The sequence below is a fragment of the Panthera uncia genome, assembly GCF_023721935.1.
Source record: "Panthera uncia isolate 11264 chromosome A1 unlocalized genomic scaffold, Puncia_PCG_1.0 HiC_scaffold_17, whole genome shotgun sequence".
Classification (NCBI taxonomy): domain Eukaryota; kingdom Metazoa; phylum Chordata; class Mammalia; order Carnivora; family Felidae; genus Panthera; species Panthera uncia.
Window position 1 is genome coordinate 17,653,758 of NW_026057577.1, and position 16,543 is coordinate 17,670,300.

At 41.7% G+C, this 16,543-nt stretch overlaps 1 protein-coding gene across 1 annotated transcript in view; it reads left to right on the top strand.

Annotated features, from left to right (window-relative positions):
- Nucleotides 1-16,543, top strand: part of SNX24 (sorting nexin 24) — a 156,313-nt gene that overhangs the window by 138,865 nt on the left and 905 nt on the right. Inside the window, exons 4-6 of the mRNA XM_049649093.1 lie at nucleotides 10,376-10,470; nucleotides 11,838-11,870; nucleotides 12,405-12,469. Of these exons, the coding sequence (XP_049505050.1) occupies nucleotides 10,376-10,470; nucleotides 11,838-11,870; nucleotides 12,405-12,469 (193 nt within the window). The remainder of the gene's footprint in view (nucleotides 1-10,375; nucleotides 10,471-11,837; nucleotides 11,871-12,404; nucleotides 12,470-16,543) is intronic.

A 16,543-nucleotide genomic window follows, 5' to 3' on the forward strand; every position in this document is an offset into this window, starting at 1 on the left:
TGATTACTATTTCTTCTTTAAAGTATTAAGACAGCCTTTCCATAAGCATATCCTATAATTTGTATTTAAATTAGTGTCTTACCCCCCCAACCCCCATTATTTGAATTACCAAATCAGGTTTGGTGTGCTTTGTAATAAGTCTTATTCAAATGTGTTCATCCCATGGTCTTACTTTTGCCTTACAGGTAAGCAGTCAGTTTATGATTGCTTTTAGAATTTGTTTCATTTGGTTGTTTGTTTTGATTTGTTTTTATTGGATCATCAGGGAAATGCCTCACAAATGCTGGTGTTATCTATAATCTGTAATTGAGTCACATTGTTATTCAACATATAATTAGGTCATTGGAACAGATCAAAAGTGTATAAAATGTGGCTTTAAAGTATTCTTCCCAGTCAAAAAGGAATTGAGTTGGTCAGAGATTGTCAAATACGTTTTGAAGTGTTATGAGGCCAGATTTTTTTTGGATTATGCTTTTGTTTTTTCAGGTGTTTGTGGTTTTGTTTTTGTTGTTGTTTTTTTTTAATATAGGGCAGAGATTAATGGAATTTATTGCCTTTCTTCTTCTGTAAGAAGAATAGTAAGATGTAAGAATTAGTCAAGATGTTAAGATAAATTTAAAATCCAAGGAAAATCAGGAATGTATTTTAAGAGAGTCAGTTTCAGTGTCTCCTTTACATTTGTCAATGGTCAATTAAATTTATAAATACAGCGGGAAATATATTTTGGGAAAAATCAGGATTCCAATTAATTTCACTAAGAAAAGAGCTAAACTTGTAGCACAGTACATGTCAGTAAATACTTATGGAATGAGTGAATGACCGAATGGAGACATCACTTGGTCCAGTAATTTTCAAGCTGGAGGGACCTGGCTTCTGATCCTGACTGCTCCCTACCCTCTGAGAAACCTCGCACAGGTGATTTAGCCTTTCCAAGCCCCACATCTTTCCTGTGTAGAATTTGCATGATGATGGTGTCTCACAGTATTGTGAAAATTAACTAAGATGAGGGGCTTGGCAAAAAGTAGGCATTAAGTAAATATTATTGTAGTTTTAAACCACTGTGAAAATGTCCATATTTGGTAGGTCAAAATTCTGGAAAGTTAATATGACTCAGTCCACTCTTAATCCTCACAGCACATGAAATGATTCTGGTTTGTTTGTTTGTTTTTGTTTCTTTCACAAAGAATTTAGCCCATACTGAAGGTTTGGGGAAAGTTTCTTAAGGGAAATAATGCTTGAGCGGAGACTTGGAGGTAGGGGTTGGCCATTTGAAAAGAGGCAGGAAGGGCGTTTCCGGTAATGGAGCTACTCTCTTAGTAAAAGGATAAACTAAGCTAAGTAGACTGTTTCACAAGTGTTGTCTGGATAGATTGAGTCTCACCAGATCTTACCAGCTCTATTATGCTCTGTTGTCAATGGCAGAGTCTACTGGCCCAAGATCCTTATCATGAAAAATGTTTGAGCAAAACATTCGAATATATGCACATTTAATAATAACTTATATAACTGTGCTCCTGTATAAATCCATACATTAACAATTAGGAAGGATAGGGGTGCCTGGGTGGCTCAATTGGTTAAGCATCCAACTCTTGGTTTTGGCCCACAGTTTGTGGGTTCGAGCCCCACATCAGGCTCTGTACTGTTGGTGTGGAGCCTGCTCTAGATTATCTGTCTCCCTCTCTCTGCCCCTCCCCTGCTCATACTTTCTCTCTCTCTCTCTCTCAAAATAAATAAATAAACATTTTTTTTATTAGAAAGAATAGATTTATTTTTTTAATTTAAAAATTTAAAAAGTCTATTATTTATTTTGAGAGAGAGAGAATGCAAGCAGGGGAGGGGCAGAGAGAGGGAGAGACAGAGAATCCCAAGCATGCTCTGTACCACCAGTGCAAAGTCCAACCTGGGGATCGAACTCATGAACCATAAGATCATGACCTGAGCCAAAATCAAGAATCAGATGCTTAACTGACTGAGGCACCCAGGCCCCAAAATAAAAAGGAATCCTAATATCTGTTTTCCTGAATCGTGGTGATCTTGCTGAATTTCCCACATGCCTCTAGCCTCCTTATAGACCACTGACCTAGGAAAAACATAATGAACATGGACAGTTTTCCTAATGCTTCCCAACCAGGTTTTATGAGAGTTTAAGGTTTATATTTTTCAGTTTCCGCAGGGTCTCATAAGTTCCAATCTGAAAAGTTAACATAATCATTGGCTGAAAGCTGATTGTATCCTAGGGATCCCTGTCAGGGTTATGCTTCCTAGGTACAGAAACAAAATCACACAGAAAGGTCATACCTGAAGCTGACCTGAACTGTCCCACAGATATGCCCTGCTGATGATGAGCTTATGAATCAAAACTACAAAACACAGAAGAAAATAAATAGCTATGAGTGAGAGTCAACAGACACAAAACAACAGGATTAAACCCCAAGAATTTTAAGTAAAGGAAATGTAATGAAAACCAAAAATGAAGATGTGTTAAAATGATTGAAGGCATAGGAAAAGATCAAGCATCAAAGAAAAATAGACCAGGTAGATTTAGAAAAGAACCAGTAGAAATGAAAATATAGTTGTTACCATTAACTCAGTGGCGTAAGAAGTGGTTTAGAGGGGCACCTGGGTTGCTCCATTGGATATGCATCTGACTCTTGATTTTGGTGCAGGTCATGATCTCAGGGTCATGGGATCAAGCCCCGAGTTGGGCTCCCAGCTGGGTGTGGAGCCTCTTGAGATTCTCTCCCCCCTCTCTCTGCCCCTCCCCTGCTCATGCGTGCATGCTCTCTCACTCAAAATAAAAGAAAATAAAGTAAAATAAAATAAAATAAGGAATTTAGAGACAGCCAGAGAAAGGATTTAATGCTGGATCTGAGGGGCACTATTGCTGTCACCATTTATAGTCACCATACCATTCAGATCATATCATGTGTACCCGGATACCCCACCTACCACTCACACAGGTAACACTGCTCACTGGCCCCCAAATCCACAGAAAAAGAGTACAATCCTTGACATGACCCAGAAGCAGCCCCCCCACCCCAGCCTCTCCAGCTCAGCTTCATTGTTTTCTCAGACACAGCCACACTGGCGTCTGTTTTTCTAATATGACCACGCTTCCCCCTTTGAGCATGCTATGCTATGTGCCTGAAATATCCCGCTCCTTTGCCCTATCAGCTCATTCTCCCAGTTCCTGGATCACCTTCCCAGGGAAGCGTTCCTTTGCTCCATAGGTTAACAAGGATGCTTTGTTACTAACACTTAAAACAGCTAGCCACTTCCTTCAAAGTACTTGTTTCCGTTTGTAATCCTACACTTATTACTGGGATTGTTTGAACACCATTCATTTTCCCCACTAGACTGTACGCCCTGTGTGTTTGGCCAACCATTGTGTCAGTGGTTGTACCCAGTAGGTGTTTGATGAATATTCCAGAAGTACACAGCACATAAATTTTTATATTAAAATAGCTCTGAAGATGCTTGGTGTTTCAGTTTCTGTTGTTCCACGATGAGTTTGGTCTTTTTAGCTATAAAATGGTATTTCTTCTCTAAGATCTTTCGTAAGCCAAATTACATTATTTCTTTTCACATATTTTTTTTTCTTTACCATTTTAAATAGGTTCTTGTGGCATTCAGCTTTCAAGGTCCTCAGATTTCTTCCAAGATAGTCTGTAAAGCCCTGTGAAACTATAGCACTTATCTCTTTGAAATCTGTGAACAGTGCAGTTTTTTCCAGACACAGAGTTAGGTGCATGTTGGGAATGGTGTCACACACAAAATGAAGGATACGTGGCAACACTGGGCTCTTCAGACACAGATCTGGGTTGTTTTTTTTTTTTTTAGGTGGTCATCTGACTTTTTAAAAGTGTTCCTTTGAGGGGCGCCTGGGTGGCTCAGTCGGTTGAGCATCCAACTTCGGCTCAGGTCATGATCTCGCGGTTCGTGGGCTCGAGCCCCGCATCGGCCTAGGCTCTCTGATATCAGCTCAGAACCTGCTTGGGATCCCCTGTCCTCCTCTCTCTCTGCCCCTCCTCTGCTCGCTGTCTCTCAAAAAAATACATAAACATATAAACAATAGTAAGTATTTATTCCTTTGATAAGTTTACTAGGACTCAATTTTGAAATTCTGAGCAGTTGCTGGGGTGCAGGTGAGCAGAAGCCTGAGGACTGCAGAGGCTCTGTGCACTGGTAGCTTCGGTCCCAGAGGACAGTGACACTGCAGCCCGCTTACTGCAGTGAGGAGGCATTGATTTTTCTCCCTCTCTTTTCTTAGCTGCACCTCTGAGGCAGGTCTGGTATGAAGCATCTTTCCTGGCAAGGAGAGGAAAACCTGTCATGAACTTTGTCACCCCAACAAACGGACATTTCAAGCCAAACCAGATGGAGGGGGAACAGGGCTTTAAAGACTCCTGAAAACCTCCCCACTTAGTTCAGCATCCTGGCTGTTGTGACAAGAGAGGTTCCCTGCAGTTTGTAACAAACCTTGACCGACGATAGGGAAGAAATTTTTTTTTTTTTTTAATGTTTTGAGGAGAGAATAAAAGGATCAAATCAGTGAAAACAGTGCAGCTTTGTGCAGCGATCTCGGAAGGTTAGCAAAGTGGTCTTGTCCAAGTTTTCAACAAGATGTTCCGTTCCTGTTATAATTGGCTGCTGGGTAGGTTTGGACCTAACTAGAATGCCAGCGTTCGATTTCGCCGTGTCCTCGGTGGAAATGTGTCACCGTTTATGCTCGCCTTAGTGACAATTTTCTAAAATGGAAACTCGTGGGAAATCATTACAGTGTTTATATGTCTCCCTTGTCGGATGGTGTTATCCTGTGATATTTTACCAGTGTTTTCCACTGCATGATGGCATCTAGCAAAGGTTAAGGCAGAACAGGTCCCTCTGTAATTTTGTGACTGCATTTTACTTACTGAAGAAGAAAAGATAACTGACAATTAAGTATTTGGGATGTCACAGAAAGAACATGTGCAACTAATCAATGGTATCCTTTGGGAACATGATTTTATAAAGCTGATAAGGTAGAAAAATCGGGATTTTGTGATTTGTGTTACATGATGATAATTGCACCTTTTCAATAAAAAAGACATTTCTCCTGGAGTAAACATTGAGCTTGCGGGGGATGCTGGTAGCAATGCTGTTGTTTTTTTGCCCTATTCAGGCAATTTTTTTGTAAATGTTTTTGTAGACTATGAGGTTTTTGGTTTGGGGTTTTTTTTTGTTTTGTTTTTTTGTTTTTGGCACCCATTCGTTTAGAGTGAGGTTTCTGCAGGAAACCTGTTGTAAGCAAAGTCATTTATTTATTATCCTGAAAGCGAGTAACACCGTATAAAGAATAATAATTATTATTTTTTGCTTCTTACAAGTGGCACTCAATTTCCCAGTTTTAATGCGTATCCGAGTTGGATACAGCAACAGCCCTCCATTACATACATAGTATAGCACACACTTGTTCCATTTCTTGATTTTACCCCGTTTCCCATGTACCTCTTAATAACAACCTGGTTTTTAGTCTGCATGGCTCCTACGTGATGAATTACGTGCACATTTCTTCAATGCGTTCTTCTGTTAATCCTACAGCTTCTACAATCTGCATGTGTATCAAAGCGCAACTAAAAAACATTCAGAGCCCAGGCTGTTTGGAAGCTCTTAACATAGCAGGCTCTTCCCCCACATGGGCCACTTTTGCTTGTTTTATTGCACAGGTTTCAATTAGATGTAGACAGGTACCTTCTCAGCTGGTTTGCACAGTGCTTTCTTCTCATTCCAGCAGCTTTGAACATCTCCACCTTCCTTTAAAAAAACAAAAACAGTTCATCGAAGGACCACACTCCTTGGCCCAGAGACACATCATTCTGTGCTTGGTACCTGCTATTGGGTGACCTCTTTTGGAAATGATTTTGAGCCTTTTCTTCATGTTCATTGCCCACCTCTAGGCCTTTCTAAATTTATTCTTATTTCTCATTTTGGGGGTGCTAGATAATATTGCATTAAGGGGAGCAAGAGGATTGATTGCTTAGCTCGTTTTATAAAAGTTCTGGAAGCAACTCTTTTTGCTGACCTACCACTCGAGACAACAGCACTTGTATACAAGCACCTACTCTTTGTCTTACATCTGTGGTGTGAATTCTGCCCCTTGGTGTATTTGACTCATTATACCTGTAAAATGGAATTTAATGGGATTTATTTCCAAGTTCTTCTCTAACTTGCCATATTCATTTTTGAATTGTGTTGTCCTGCTGCATAAATGAGTTGTCCAGCCATCTGTCCAAACTCGGATCCAGTGTCAGACCCCTACCATCACAGTGATCAGTTAATCGATTAAGTAGCACTGGGTCTGGGGCCATCACTGCACTCCAGTTCAAAATGCTCCTCTCGTAACACATGTAGGGGACTCATGTCTCCTCGGTTGTACCCTGACCCAGCAGTGATGGCGTTTAAACAATATTTTCCTCCACGTTTTGCTAACCTTGTGAACCCCCAGTACTACAGATTGTTAAATTCTAGAATTTCGTATGAAAGACACAGAAGCCATGAGTATGAACTCCTTTCTAATTTTTTTTTTTTAATTTTTAACGTTTATTTATTTTTGAGAGACAGAGACAGACAGAGCATGAGCAGGGGGAGAAGCAGAGAGAGAGGGAGACACAGAATCTGAAGCAGGCTCCAGGCTCTGAGGTGTCAGCACAGAGCCCGACGCGGGGCTCGAACCCACGAACTGTGAGATCATGACCTGAGCTGAAGTCAGACGCTTAACCGACTGAGCCACCCAGGCGCCCCTGAACTCCTTTCTAAATTCAATGCACTCGTAGATTTTGAACCACCAGAAAGAATCCTTCCAAAAGTTAGCCCCACTGCCAGATAAATATTTTCAACCACAGCCCAGAGCCGAAAGCACTAATGAATTCTAATAGCAAGGCAGCACACAGCCCAGTGGGGGTTGCAATTGACAAAGAGGCAGAAAACTAGAACAAGAGGGCCAGCGTGTCCTTTGGGGAGCTGGCCTACAGCACCGGCCCAACAGTGAGTGCTGCAGGCTCCCAGCCAAATGAAGAGTGTGCCCAGCAGCGTTACTGTCATTCGGGAACTGAAAGCGGGTGTCCTTGGCTGGACTGTCAGGGGCCTGTGACCCCCCTGCCACTGTCAGCACAGTTATGTATGTATGCATGTTTTTCAGCAAACGAGATTCTCAGGTTTGATCCAATTTTGAAAGGGATCCATGAATCATGGAGGGTTAAGAAGCCCCGGCTCACTAGATGGACAGTGATCCAAACTTCTAAAACCAGTAAAAGAGGTTGTTGGGAATTGATATAACAAGACATTCTGAGGAAACAATGAACCTTTGTCGAAGACTCATGGTGTGCCAAAGACTCTTGGGGACATCACATCATCTTATCCTCACACTAATCCTGTGAGGTAGCCACAGGATTTTATAAAGCTGATAAGGTAGAAAAATAAGGGGTGTTGGAACCCAGTTCTTGTCCTAAAGCTCCATACGTCCTACCACACCATCCTGCCTCTCTAAGAAATGGAAATGACTAAACATTGAAAATTAATAAAAAATCATACTAAGCAAGCTATAGCAATGGGGAAATTTAATTTGATATCTAAAATGTAACTTCTATATAGTGATTTTATATTTATTTATATTTATATAGAATATTTTTTATTTATTATAGGTTTATATGTATTTATTTACCTATTGAATAAAATTGGGTATTTAGACCTGACAGAGGTCCCAAGAAGGTGGAACGCTCCAGGGTGCAGTTTTAAGGAGTGATCTTCAGTGAAAGCTTCTCATAGAAAAAGTTGTAAATGAACAGTCATGAGGCCCCACATCACTGCTGGGGTTCTCAGAGAGTGAGATCGTGTGTTTATGAACTGAACAATCTAGTTGAAACTCATGTAATGTCTCTTGTGCATCTTCTCGCTAATTAATGACAGTCATTTCACTTGTACTTACTATATTACATTAGGTAAACTCTACCATTTTACACTCTACCTCTGTTTAGATTTAAGTATTAATCATTTTCTTACAAGCCTTAGCAGAGTTTAGGAGGTATTGCCACCATGTAACTGAATGCTTAACTGACCCACCCTCTTCCCCCAATGCTACTTTCTTTACAACTGTAAACCCTGAAATCCATATTGGTGACTTTTATGAAAAATATTATTTGAGAATTTTCAGTGAACAGTTAACAAAAATGCTCACAAATTTCTGGAGTTTTCGATGTTCCTTTTTTTGCAAATATAGCTTACCTAAAAAAAAAATGTGATCATCTCTTTGTAGTTACTCTGTTTGGGGAGGCTGAGCAGGATTAATTCCTGTCCTGGTGTTGCAGTGTAAACAGCTTTTTGCCTGTCTTTTGTCATTAATGATCATGCTATAGATGTAGCCAGTGCATTGTAAGCCAATCTGTCAAGGCAAATAAACAATTCACCTTGTTAAAATTCCCTAAATCTTGCATTAATAAAACCAAACTAACCCCCTGAACACTCAAGAGATGTCTTCCTCCATACTGCGGTGATGGATGGCATGTCTAAAGATCCTGGAAATTAAGTAGTTCAGGTCATTAAAAGTGTCCCACACTTGTTATTGATTTAATTTATTTTAAAAGGTGGGGGTGGAGATAAGAGTGTTACCCCCCCCCCCATTTTTTTTTAATCTGAAAGCTACCACTTGTACACATAATTAAAACTATTGCCTGGGTTACCAGCTCTGTATTTGTTACAACATTAAGCTTTATTATTCAGATAATTATTGTATCATCCTGTTAAACAGATATCTAGAAACGAGGAAATAATCACTGCAACTTGACGGCAAACATTCCTGGGAGCTTCATATATATGATGATTTTTACAGCCTTTGAGTTCCAGGCACTGAAATAATGACCTTAGAGGCACTCCCAAAATTTCCTCGAGTAGATAAAAATTTAGGTGAAGGTCAGTGGAAATAGTAATGAAAGCATGCCCCTGGAAAAGGGATTTTTTTTTTCTATTTTGTGTATTGCTTTGTTTTCCTGCTTCTTTGCTTACTGTCCTTAAGCCTCAGTGGGTATAGCCGGCTATGTAAGGAATAGGAAGAGACCAAAACAGAGCTGGCTTTCCAGATGAGTCTTCTCCAGCAACTGAACAGCAGGAAGGTTGAGCCACTAGCATAGTGCAGGGGTCAGCCTATATTGTTCATTCCATTTCTATGTCCTGAACTGGGCAACTATCTGCAAACTGTGCTAGAAATACAACCACTTGGTGTGTAAAGTATGACTAAAAGCAACAGATTATGTTGAGCTAGGTATTTTAAATATACATCATTTGCCCTTTTTGTCATTGGAGCCTTATGCATCACGCTGCACAGCTGTACCTGATCAGCCGTGTGAGTGATACTTGACCATCACTTCTCACTGTCCTGTAAACCACACATGCTTATTGGGGTGTGGGGAGGAGAACCGTGATAAAATATGAAAAGGACCCTTGAAGAGAGTTCTGTTACTTTCAGAGATTATTGTACAGTCTTTGATGCTTTCTCCATGGTCTTTGAAAACAAAAACAAAAACAAAGGTGCGGGAGGGAGGGGCAGATGTGCAATCGGTTCACACACCATGGTTCTCTTTGTAAAAAATAGGTACCCATGAAAATGCACTCTCTAGTTCTCCATTAGATTTCTCCTTGCACTTGCATAATTCGGATAGCCGAGAACTGACATGGTTCTGCCATTACGCCACGTCTTTAGCAGCGTTCCCTAAATGGAAGAACAGTATAGATTTTTTTTTTTTTAGTATATATGCTGATTTACACTTAGTGGTAAAGTTGTTACCCTTTAAGTGGAGCTGTCCACAGAGCAATTAATGTCACTTAATCCTAATGCCCAAAGAGGTGAGAGCTGAGGGATCTTGTCTCAATCTTCCAGTTAGCAAAGCCATGTGTAATATTTCCTAAACAATAGCGATCTCTTGTAGACACACACACAGCCCAGACCACCTTATCACTCAGTAAGGAAAATTTGATGTACATATCTTAGCAATATTATTGACGTACCCAGGTTTTTAAAATACTCTGATTGGAACCTCCATGAAGGCAAGAACTACATCTGCCTGGTCGCCCACTGTCTTGCGCCCTTGTCAGCACCTGACATGCGGTAGATGTTTCGTAAATGCCACTGGGTGAGAGAATAGATGAAATGGACTATTTGCTGGCACTGAAGAGCATGCATGGCTCCTGAATTTTTAGTGGGTAAGATGGGGACCACTCCCCATACAGAGTGTGAAGAATGATACTGCTAGGAACTTAGATGGGTGCTCATGATGTTTGAAAGTAGTTCGTTGGATAGATCGCCTAGCAAATTTTACTTTCTCCGTTCTGTTTTCTACTTTTGCAGGCTGTCATTTTAGAAAATGAAGAGCTCCCCAAGCTGTTCCTTGATTTCCTAAATGTGCGACACTTGCCCTCTCTACCAAAGGCAGAGAGTTGTGGGTAAGGATTGTTGTTCACCCATTGGACATGTATTTGAAACTACTCTGCAGTCACTTGTTGGCCTAACCAATAACCCCACTGGTACTGGAAAGGGCCAGCCTGGCCACACCCCTTCTCTCTGCCGGGACAGCACTCACACGCCCCCTGCCTGTAGTCAAAGGAATTCCTCATCAGCCCTCATCACTATATTGTGGCCAAATGACCAAGGCTTAGAAACTCAGCTTTAGACTTAAGGAATTGACTTTTTAAGTTCTGCTGCTTCATGGAGTGATGTTACAAGACAGGAGTTATGAATCTAGATAGCCTGTTGAGAGACTCATATATTTATTTGTGGATACTTCAGCTAGGTCTATATCCCCATACACATACAGTCACATAATCATAAAGCTGAGAAGGACCTTAAGATGATTTTACCCAACTGCCTTATTGTAGAGTGGAGTAAACCAAGGCACAGAATTAAGCATCTTTCCCACAATCTCTCACCTTGTAGTTGGTAGAGCCCAGGCCTTCCTGTGTGAACTCTCTCTGCTGCCCTGCTGCCTCTCTCGCAGAACCTTTTCCTGAGGGGCTGCAGACTCCCGTCTTTGTCTTCCAAGGAACCAAACATTGGATACCCTCAGCACTTGGGAAGGTGTTCTTCTGCAGAATTAACTCTGAGACAAGCTCCTCACCCAGCTCCGGGCCCCTGACGTGCGTGAAGCTTGTTGCCGAAAGCAGTTAGCAACACCCCTGACCAATTAAATCCATTACGGAGAAACACATCATCACAAAGTCTCTGGGAGCCCAAGCGGAGGAAAGGGTTGTATTCATTCGAACTACAAGATTCCAGCTGACCACACCCAAAGTCGTGTTAAACCCCAGCCGTCCTCGAGGCGAGACGCTGCAGACACTAGACCCCTCACTGGCAGTGTTTGCTCAGGGCCACCTTCCACTCACCCCAGAGCGAGAATTACACACACACTGCTCACCAAATAGCAGGCGTTGTCAGTGTGCCCTGTTCTGACTTGCGTGTACTTGCTATGAGGTGGGGGTTTATAGAGGGATGTTTTTAAGAAGAAATGTGGGAAATGACAGAGTGAAATCGTTTCTCCCTTATACAAGTCTGAAAGTAAAACCATCAGGTTTTTAAGTGATCGTCGGGAAAATTGACATTCGAGAATATCGTGCTCATAAGATTCCTTAGCTCATAAGATTCCTTAGAAGGAGGCGTCAGTCATGCTGTGACTCTGGGAAAACCCCTTTCTTTTCAAAATGTTTCCCATTTCGGAGCTCTAGGATTGCTGGCTGGTTTTTTTTTTCCTTGGTTGGTGTAAACAGTCACCCAATTTATATGGTCTTTTTTCTCCTCTTTTAAAAAAAATTTTTAGATCGTTTGATGAGACAGAATCTGAAGAATCAAGGTAAGAACTAATAGTGGCCAGTCAAGACTTACATAAAACCAGGAATAGGACTGTGGTTTTGTGAAATGTTTAGTTAACCATGGTGTAAGGGTATCAAGTCATGATCTTCTTGAAAACGTTTGTTAGCAAATTGATTTTCAGATTATAAATATTTGATAGAAAGTTAGAGAAGTAAACAGTTATATCCAGGAGGGAAGCCATAGGAGCCCTGCATTGTTTTGTGCAAGTAATAAGAATACTCTTTTATCAATAATTGTGCTATGAGATTAAAAAAGACGACAGCGACGGTTTTCAGCAGTGATTTATCGTATAGATTGTAGATCTGCTTCAGATTCCACAAAGAAATGTTTAGAAGGTGAGCGCCCGGCTTGTTTATTCCCTGTAACTCGGCTTGCTATCCTTCACCCACACGGTTAGATACATAAACCTTGAGATGTCCCCACACAGCAGTTTGATCCCCTCAAAGCTAGTTTGTAGTGTTTTCTGTTTACCGTCGTCCCCTGATGCTGACATGCCTGTTCTTGACCTTTCCAGCAAACTGTCCCACCAGCCGGTGCTACTGTTCCTCAGGGATCCATACGTCTTGCCTGCAGCCAGCGGTAATCAAACCTGTCATCTGCTAACAGCTCTTTACTGATCTGACCCTGCACCACATAAACCACGTTTTTAATACAGGTCTAACAGAGTGACATTGGTCCAGGGCTTAATAATCTGCCAATAAAACAGTGCTCTTGGTGTAAGAGACATTCAGAATTTTAATTGGGGCAGGGCTTTCGGCAAGAAATGTAATTTTTCTTTCTACTTTACCAGGCGATTTTGAATTAGAGTAATAAGGAGGAAAGGTATTTACCGTCTTTTCATTTTTTTTTTTTTTTTTTTGATGATGTTATTTGGGTCTCTGCATGTTTTTATCCAGATGCTGAGGTTTGATTCCAAGGCTCTGGTTCTTTTTCATTTAAATGCTTTTTCCCAAAAGCTGTCTGCGTATATCACATGTGTATCTCTACTTCCATTTCATTTATGGCATCTTAGGTGATGGAATGTATATTTTTAGAAGATATATACTTAAATATAATGAATTAATTTAAGCATAAATATAATCAATATTTTAGTTGGGTCCTTTCTTTGTGCCAAGAAATTTAAATTATTCAGAGTCCCTCTCAAAATGTTCCCTTGTCCAGCTCTTTGTGAGTACATTCTCAGACATCATCTCATTGCATTTTTTTAACAGCCTTATGAACTAGGCAGAGCAGGTATCATCACTGGTTAATGAGAGAATCGGGGCTCAAGGAGGTCCCTGACTTGCCCAGTCTCCATAGTTGATGGGCAGACCCCTGGTGCCTGATTTCTTCTTGTGTGCTCTGTGCACAGAGTGAATTTTCAGCCTTTGTTTCTGAGAGTAACTAAATAGCATGGCAGCTAAACAGCAGTAGATAAATTATCTGTTGAAACCATTCCTACATTCTGACAATAAAACCTTATCACCAGCAAGAGAGAAAGGACCATTCTGTAGCCGCAGTCCATGCACTGAGATCCCTGACTTAGCTGTCAGTTCAAAGAAGGCTGGCAGGACACAGCCCGGCTCTGGCGAGGGTCCATTCTTAACACCCTGATCAGAGGGAGCTTCCTTTGCTATATAAGAGTATAGTCTCATAGTATTTTTCCTATAAAATTCTTTTCAGTGAGGAATACTTAATCACCTTTCTCTAGCATTTGCTTCTGTGTTTAAAAAATACACATTAGGGGCCCCTGGGTGACTCAGTCAGTTAAGCGTCCGACTTCGGCTCAACTCATGATCTCACGGTTTGTGAGTTCGAGCCTTGCATCGGGCTCTGTGCTGACAGCTCGGAGCCTGGAGCCTGCTTCAGATCTGTGTCTCCCTCTCTCTCTGCCCTTCCCCTGCTCATGCCCATGCTCTCTCTCTCTCTCAAAAATAAATACTAAAATTTTTTGAATAAAAAAACCCCCAGTATTCCATTCACTTTGATTAGTGTCCTGACCGTTTGCTTCCTTTATAGTAGTGATCGCATACTTTGTTCCCTTCTTTTTCTCTGTCATGTTTACCTGCTAATCTCCAGCATCTAGCAAATGCTCAGCACTCGCTGGACAGTAAATACAGCACCTTGACCTGTGCTGTTCCCTCTGCTGGGAATGCCCTTCACCCAGACAAGGTGTGCACCCTGGCACCTGTGAGGACAGCTGGCTGCTGCACCCTCGTTCACACGGCACCTGCTCACAGAGGTCTTTCCTCACCTTCCCATCCTGTTGCCCTCAAGCCCCGTGCCCTGTTTCATTTTCCCCCCTTTGCCTTTAAGCCACTGCTGGACCTGTCCAGGTGGTGCAGAATTTCTCTGAGTAATTCATGGTATTGTCCTTTTTGCCGAGCTTATTAAATCCATACTAAATATGCTGATGATGTAAATCACTAACCTTCAAATAGACTTTTATATTTTGGGTGGTAAAGGATAAATACCTATATGCTAACAATGCATGTTCATATATGCTGTTTGGGCATCTAATTAAAAATTGATCATTATGGGGCGCCTACGTGGCTCAGTCTGTTAAGCATCTTACTTTGGCTCAGGTCATGATCTCACAGTCCATGAGTTCGAGCCCTGCATCAGGCTCTGTGCTGACAGCTCAGAACCTGGAGCCTGCTTCAGATTCTGGGTCTTCCTCTCTCTGTTTCTTCCCCACTTGTATTCTGTTTCTCTGTCTCTCTCAAAAATAAAGAATTTTTTAAAAAATTTTTAAGAAAATTGATCAATATTTCCATTTATGGCTCTTGGTTTCAGTATACCTCTGTGAGGGAGAAAAACTTTTAGAACTAAAATGCACTTAGCAAAATCATGGTTTCTGATTGAGATCAACATATATAGGCTTAAGTTCTGTTGCAGATTATGAAAGATATGTTTTATGGAAAATTATGTTAACTTCATGTTGGATAAGAGCAAACAATAAGACTTGATCAAGTGTCATCGCCTAAAGGTGATTGAATGAATGCTCATGTACTGGAGACATTTTTTTTAAGTTAGTTTATTTATTTTGAGAGAAAGAGAGCACAAGCAGGGGAGGAACAGAAAGAGAGAGCGAGAATCCAAGCAGGCTGTACTCTGTCAGCACAGAGCCAGACGCAGGGCTAGATCTCACAAACCATGAGATCATGACCTGAGCCAAGATCAAGAGCCGAATGCTTAACCGACTGAGCCACCCAGGCACCCCTTGGAGATATTCTTAAAACCTATTTTGTCTGCGTATTCATTTGCTTGCCTCCCTGACTAGCGTAAAAGTTCTGTGGCATGGGCAGGGACTGCTATTTACTTAGATCCCCGGTAATTAGACAGCGCTTGGTACTGGTGGTAGCTGGTACTTCACCGTGTGCCCAGGTCGGGTTCAAGTGCTTTGTTTCTCCCACCAGTTTCTACAACAGCCTATCAGGTAGGTACTATTATGAAGTCCCTCGCTCGTCATGTGGAACTCGTCACCTCTTTGACCGTGTTCTTGTCTACTCTGAATGGCAGCCAGGGTCATCTTTGCAAAACACAATTCATTTCCTTCTCCCTCTGCTTAAATTCCTTCAGGAGCTTCCCATTGCTTTTCAGATGAAGCCACAGTTCCTGTGCTTGAGTTGGCCTTCCTGCCCCCAGGCCTCTCCCTCATTCCCTTTTCTTCTTTTTTGTTTCTTTTTTAAGGATTATTTATTTTTGAGAGAGAGAGGGAAAGAGAGAGACGGCGTGAGGGAGGGAGGGGGACAGAGGATCCGAAGCAGGCTCTGTGTTGACAGCAATGAGCAGCACAATGTGAGGCTCGAACCCACAGACCATGAGATCATGACCTGAGCGGAAATCAGGAGTCAGACGCTTAACCTGCTTAACCGACTGAGCCACCCAGGCATCCCTCATTCCCTTTTCCACCCTGGCCCCCATTTCAGTCTTTGATCCTTCCAGGGTCCCTCCTGCCACAGACGTGCCACATGGCTAGCTCCTCTGCCTAGTCCACTCCTCCGAGAACATTTCTGCCCTGCCTTGCGAGTGCTTTTACAGAGTAGGAACTCTCTAGAGGTTGGATTACTACGTGAACAGTGCTTGTCGTAAAGTTTTTGTCTTAAAGTATTGGACCAGCTAATTTCCTCACATAATAACTGTATTATTTAAAGTGGGTGGCTTAGCATAGATCCTGGGTATAATCATGTGCAGCTTGAAGTTTAGAAATTGAACCTCTGAGCCATGTGATGGATAGGTCCCCCTGTGCAGCTTACCATTCGTATTCTCCCTGCTCCGATCACTGGCTCGTGGCTCCACATCCATACACCTCTGGGTTTCCTTTGTATCTCCTCTAAAAACGTGGCTGGTTTTTCAAGTTTGACAAGATGGTTTTTGTCGGAAATGTGCCCTTTTAAGCTACGAAGACGGCCCCCCAATGTTACTGCTCCTTGGAAGCTCACGTAACAGCACGATCATCCTCGAGACAACTTGGACTAAACGCTCCTGTAAACCACAATGGAAAAACTGCAGCCGAGTATTCCCTGTAGAAATCTTGGAATTCCTTCAAGTATATTGAGATTTTGTTAGAAATTGAATTGCCAGTGTAATCCATCTTCCTTGTGAGAAAACATTCAGATAAAGAGCTGGGGCCTAGCAGCATTAACCATTAGAACATCCCTTAAATCAATA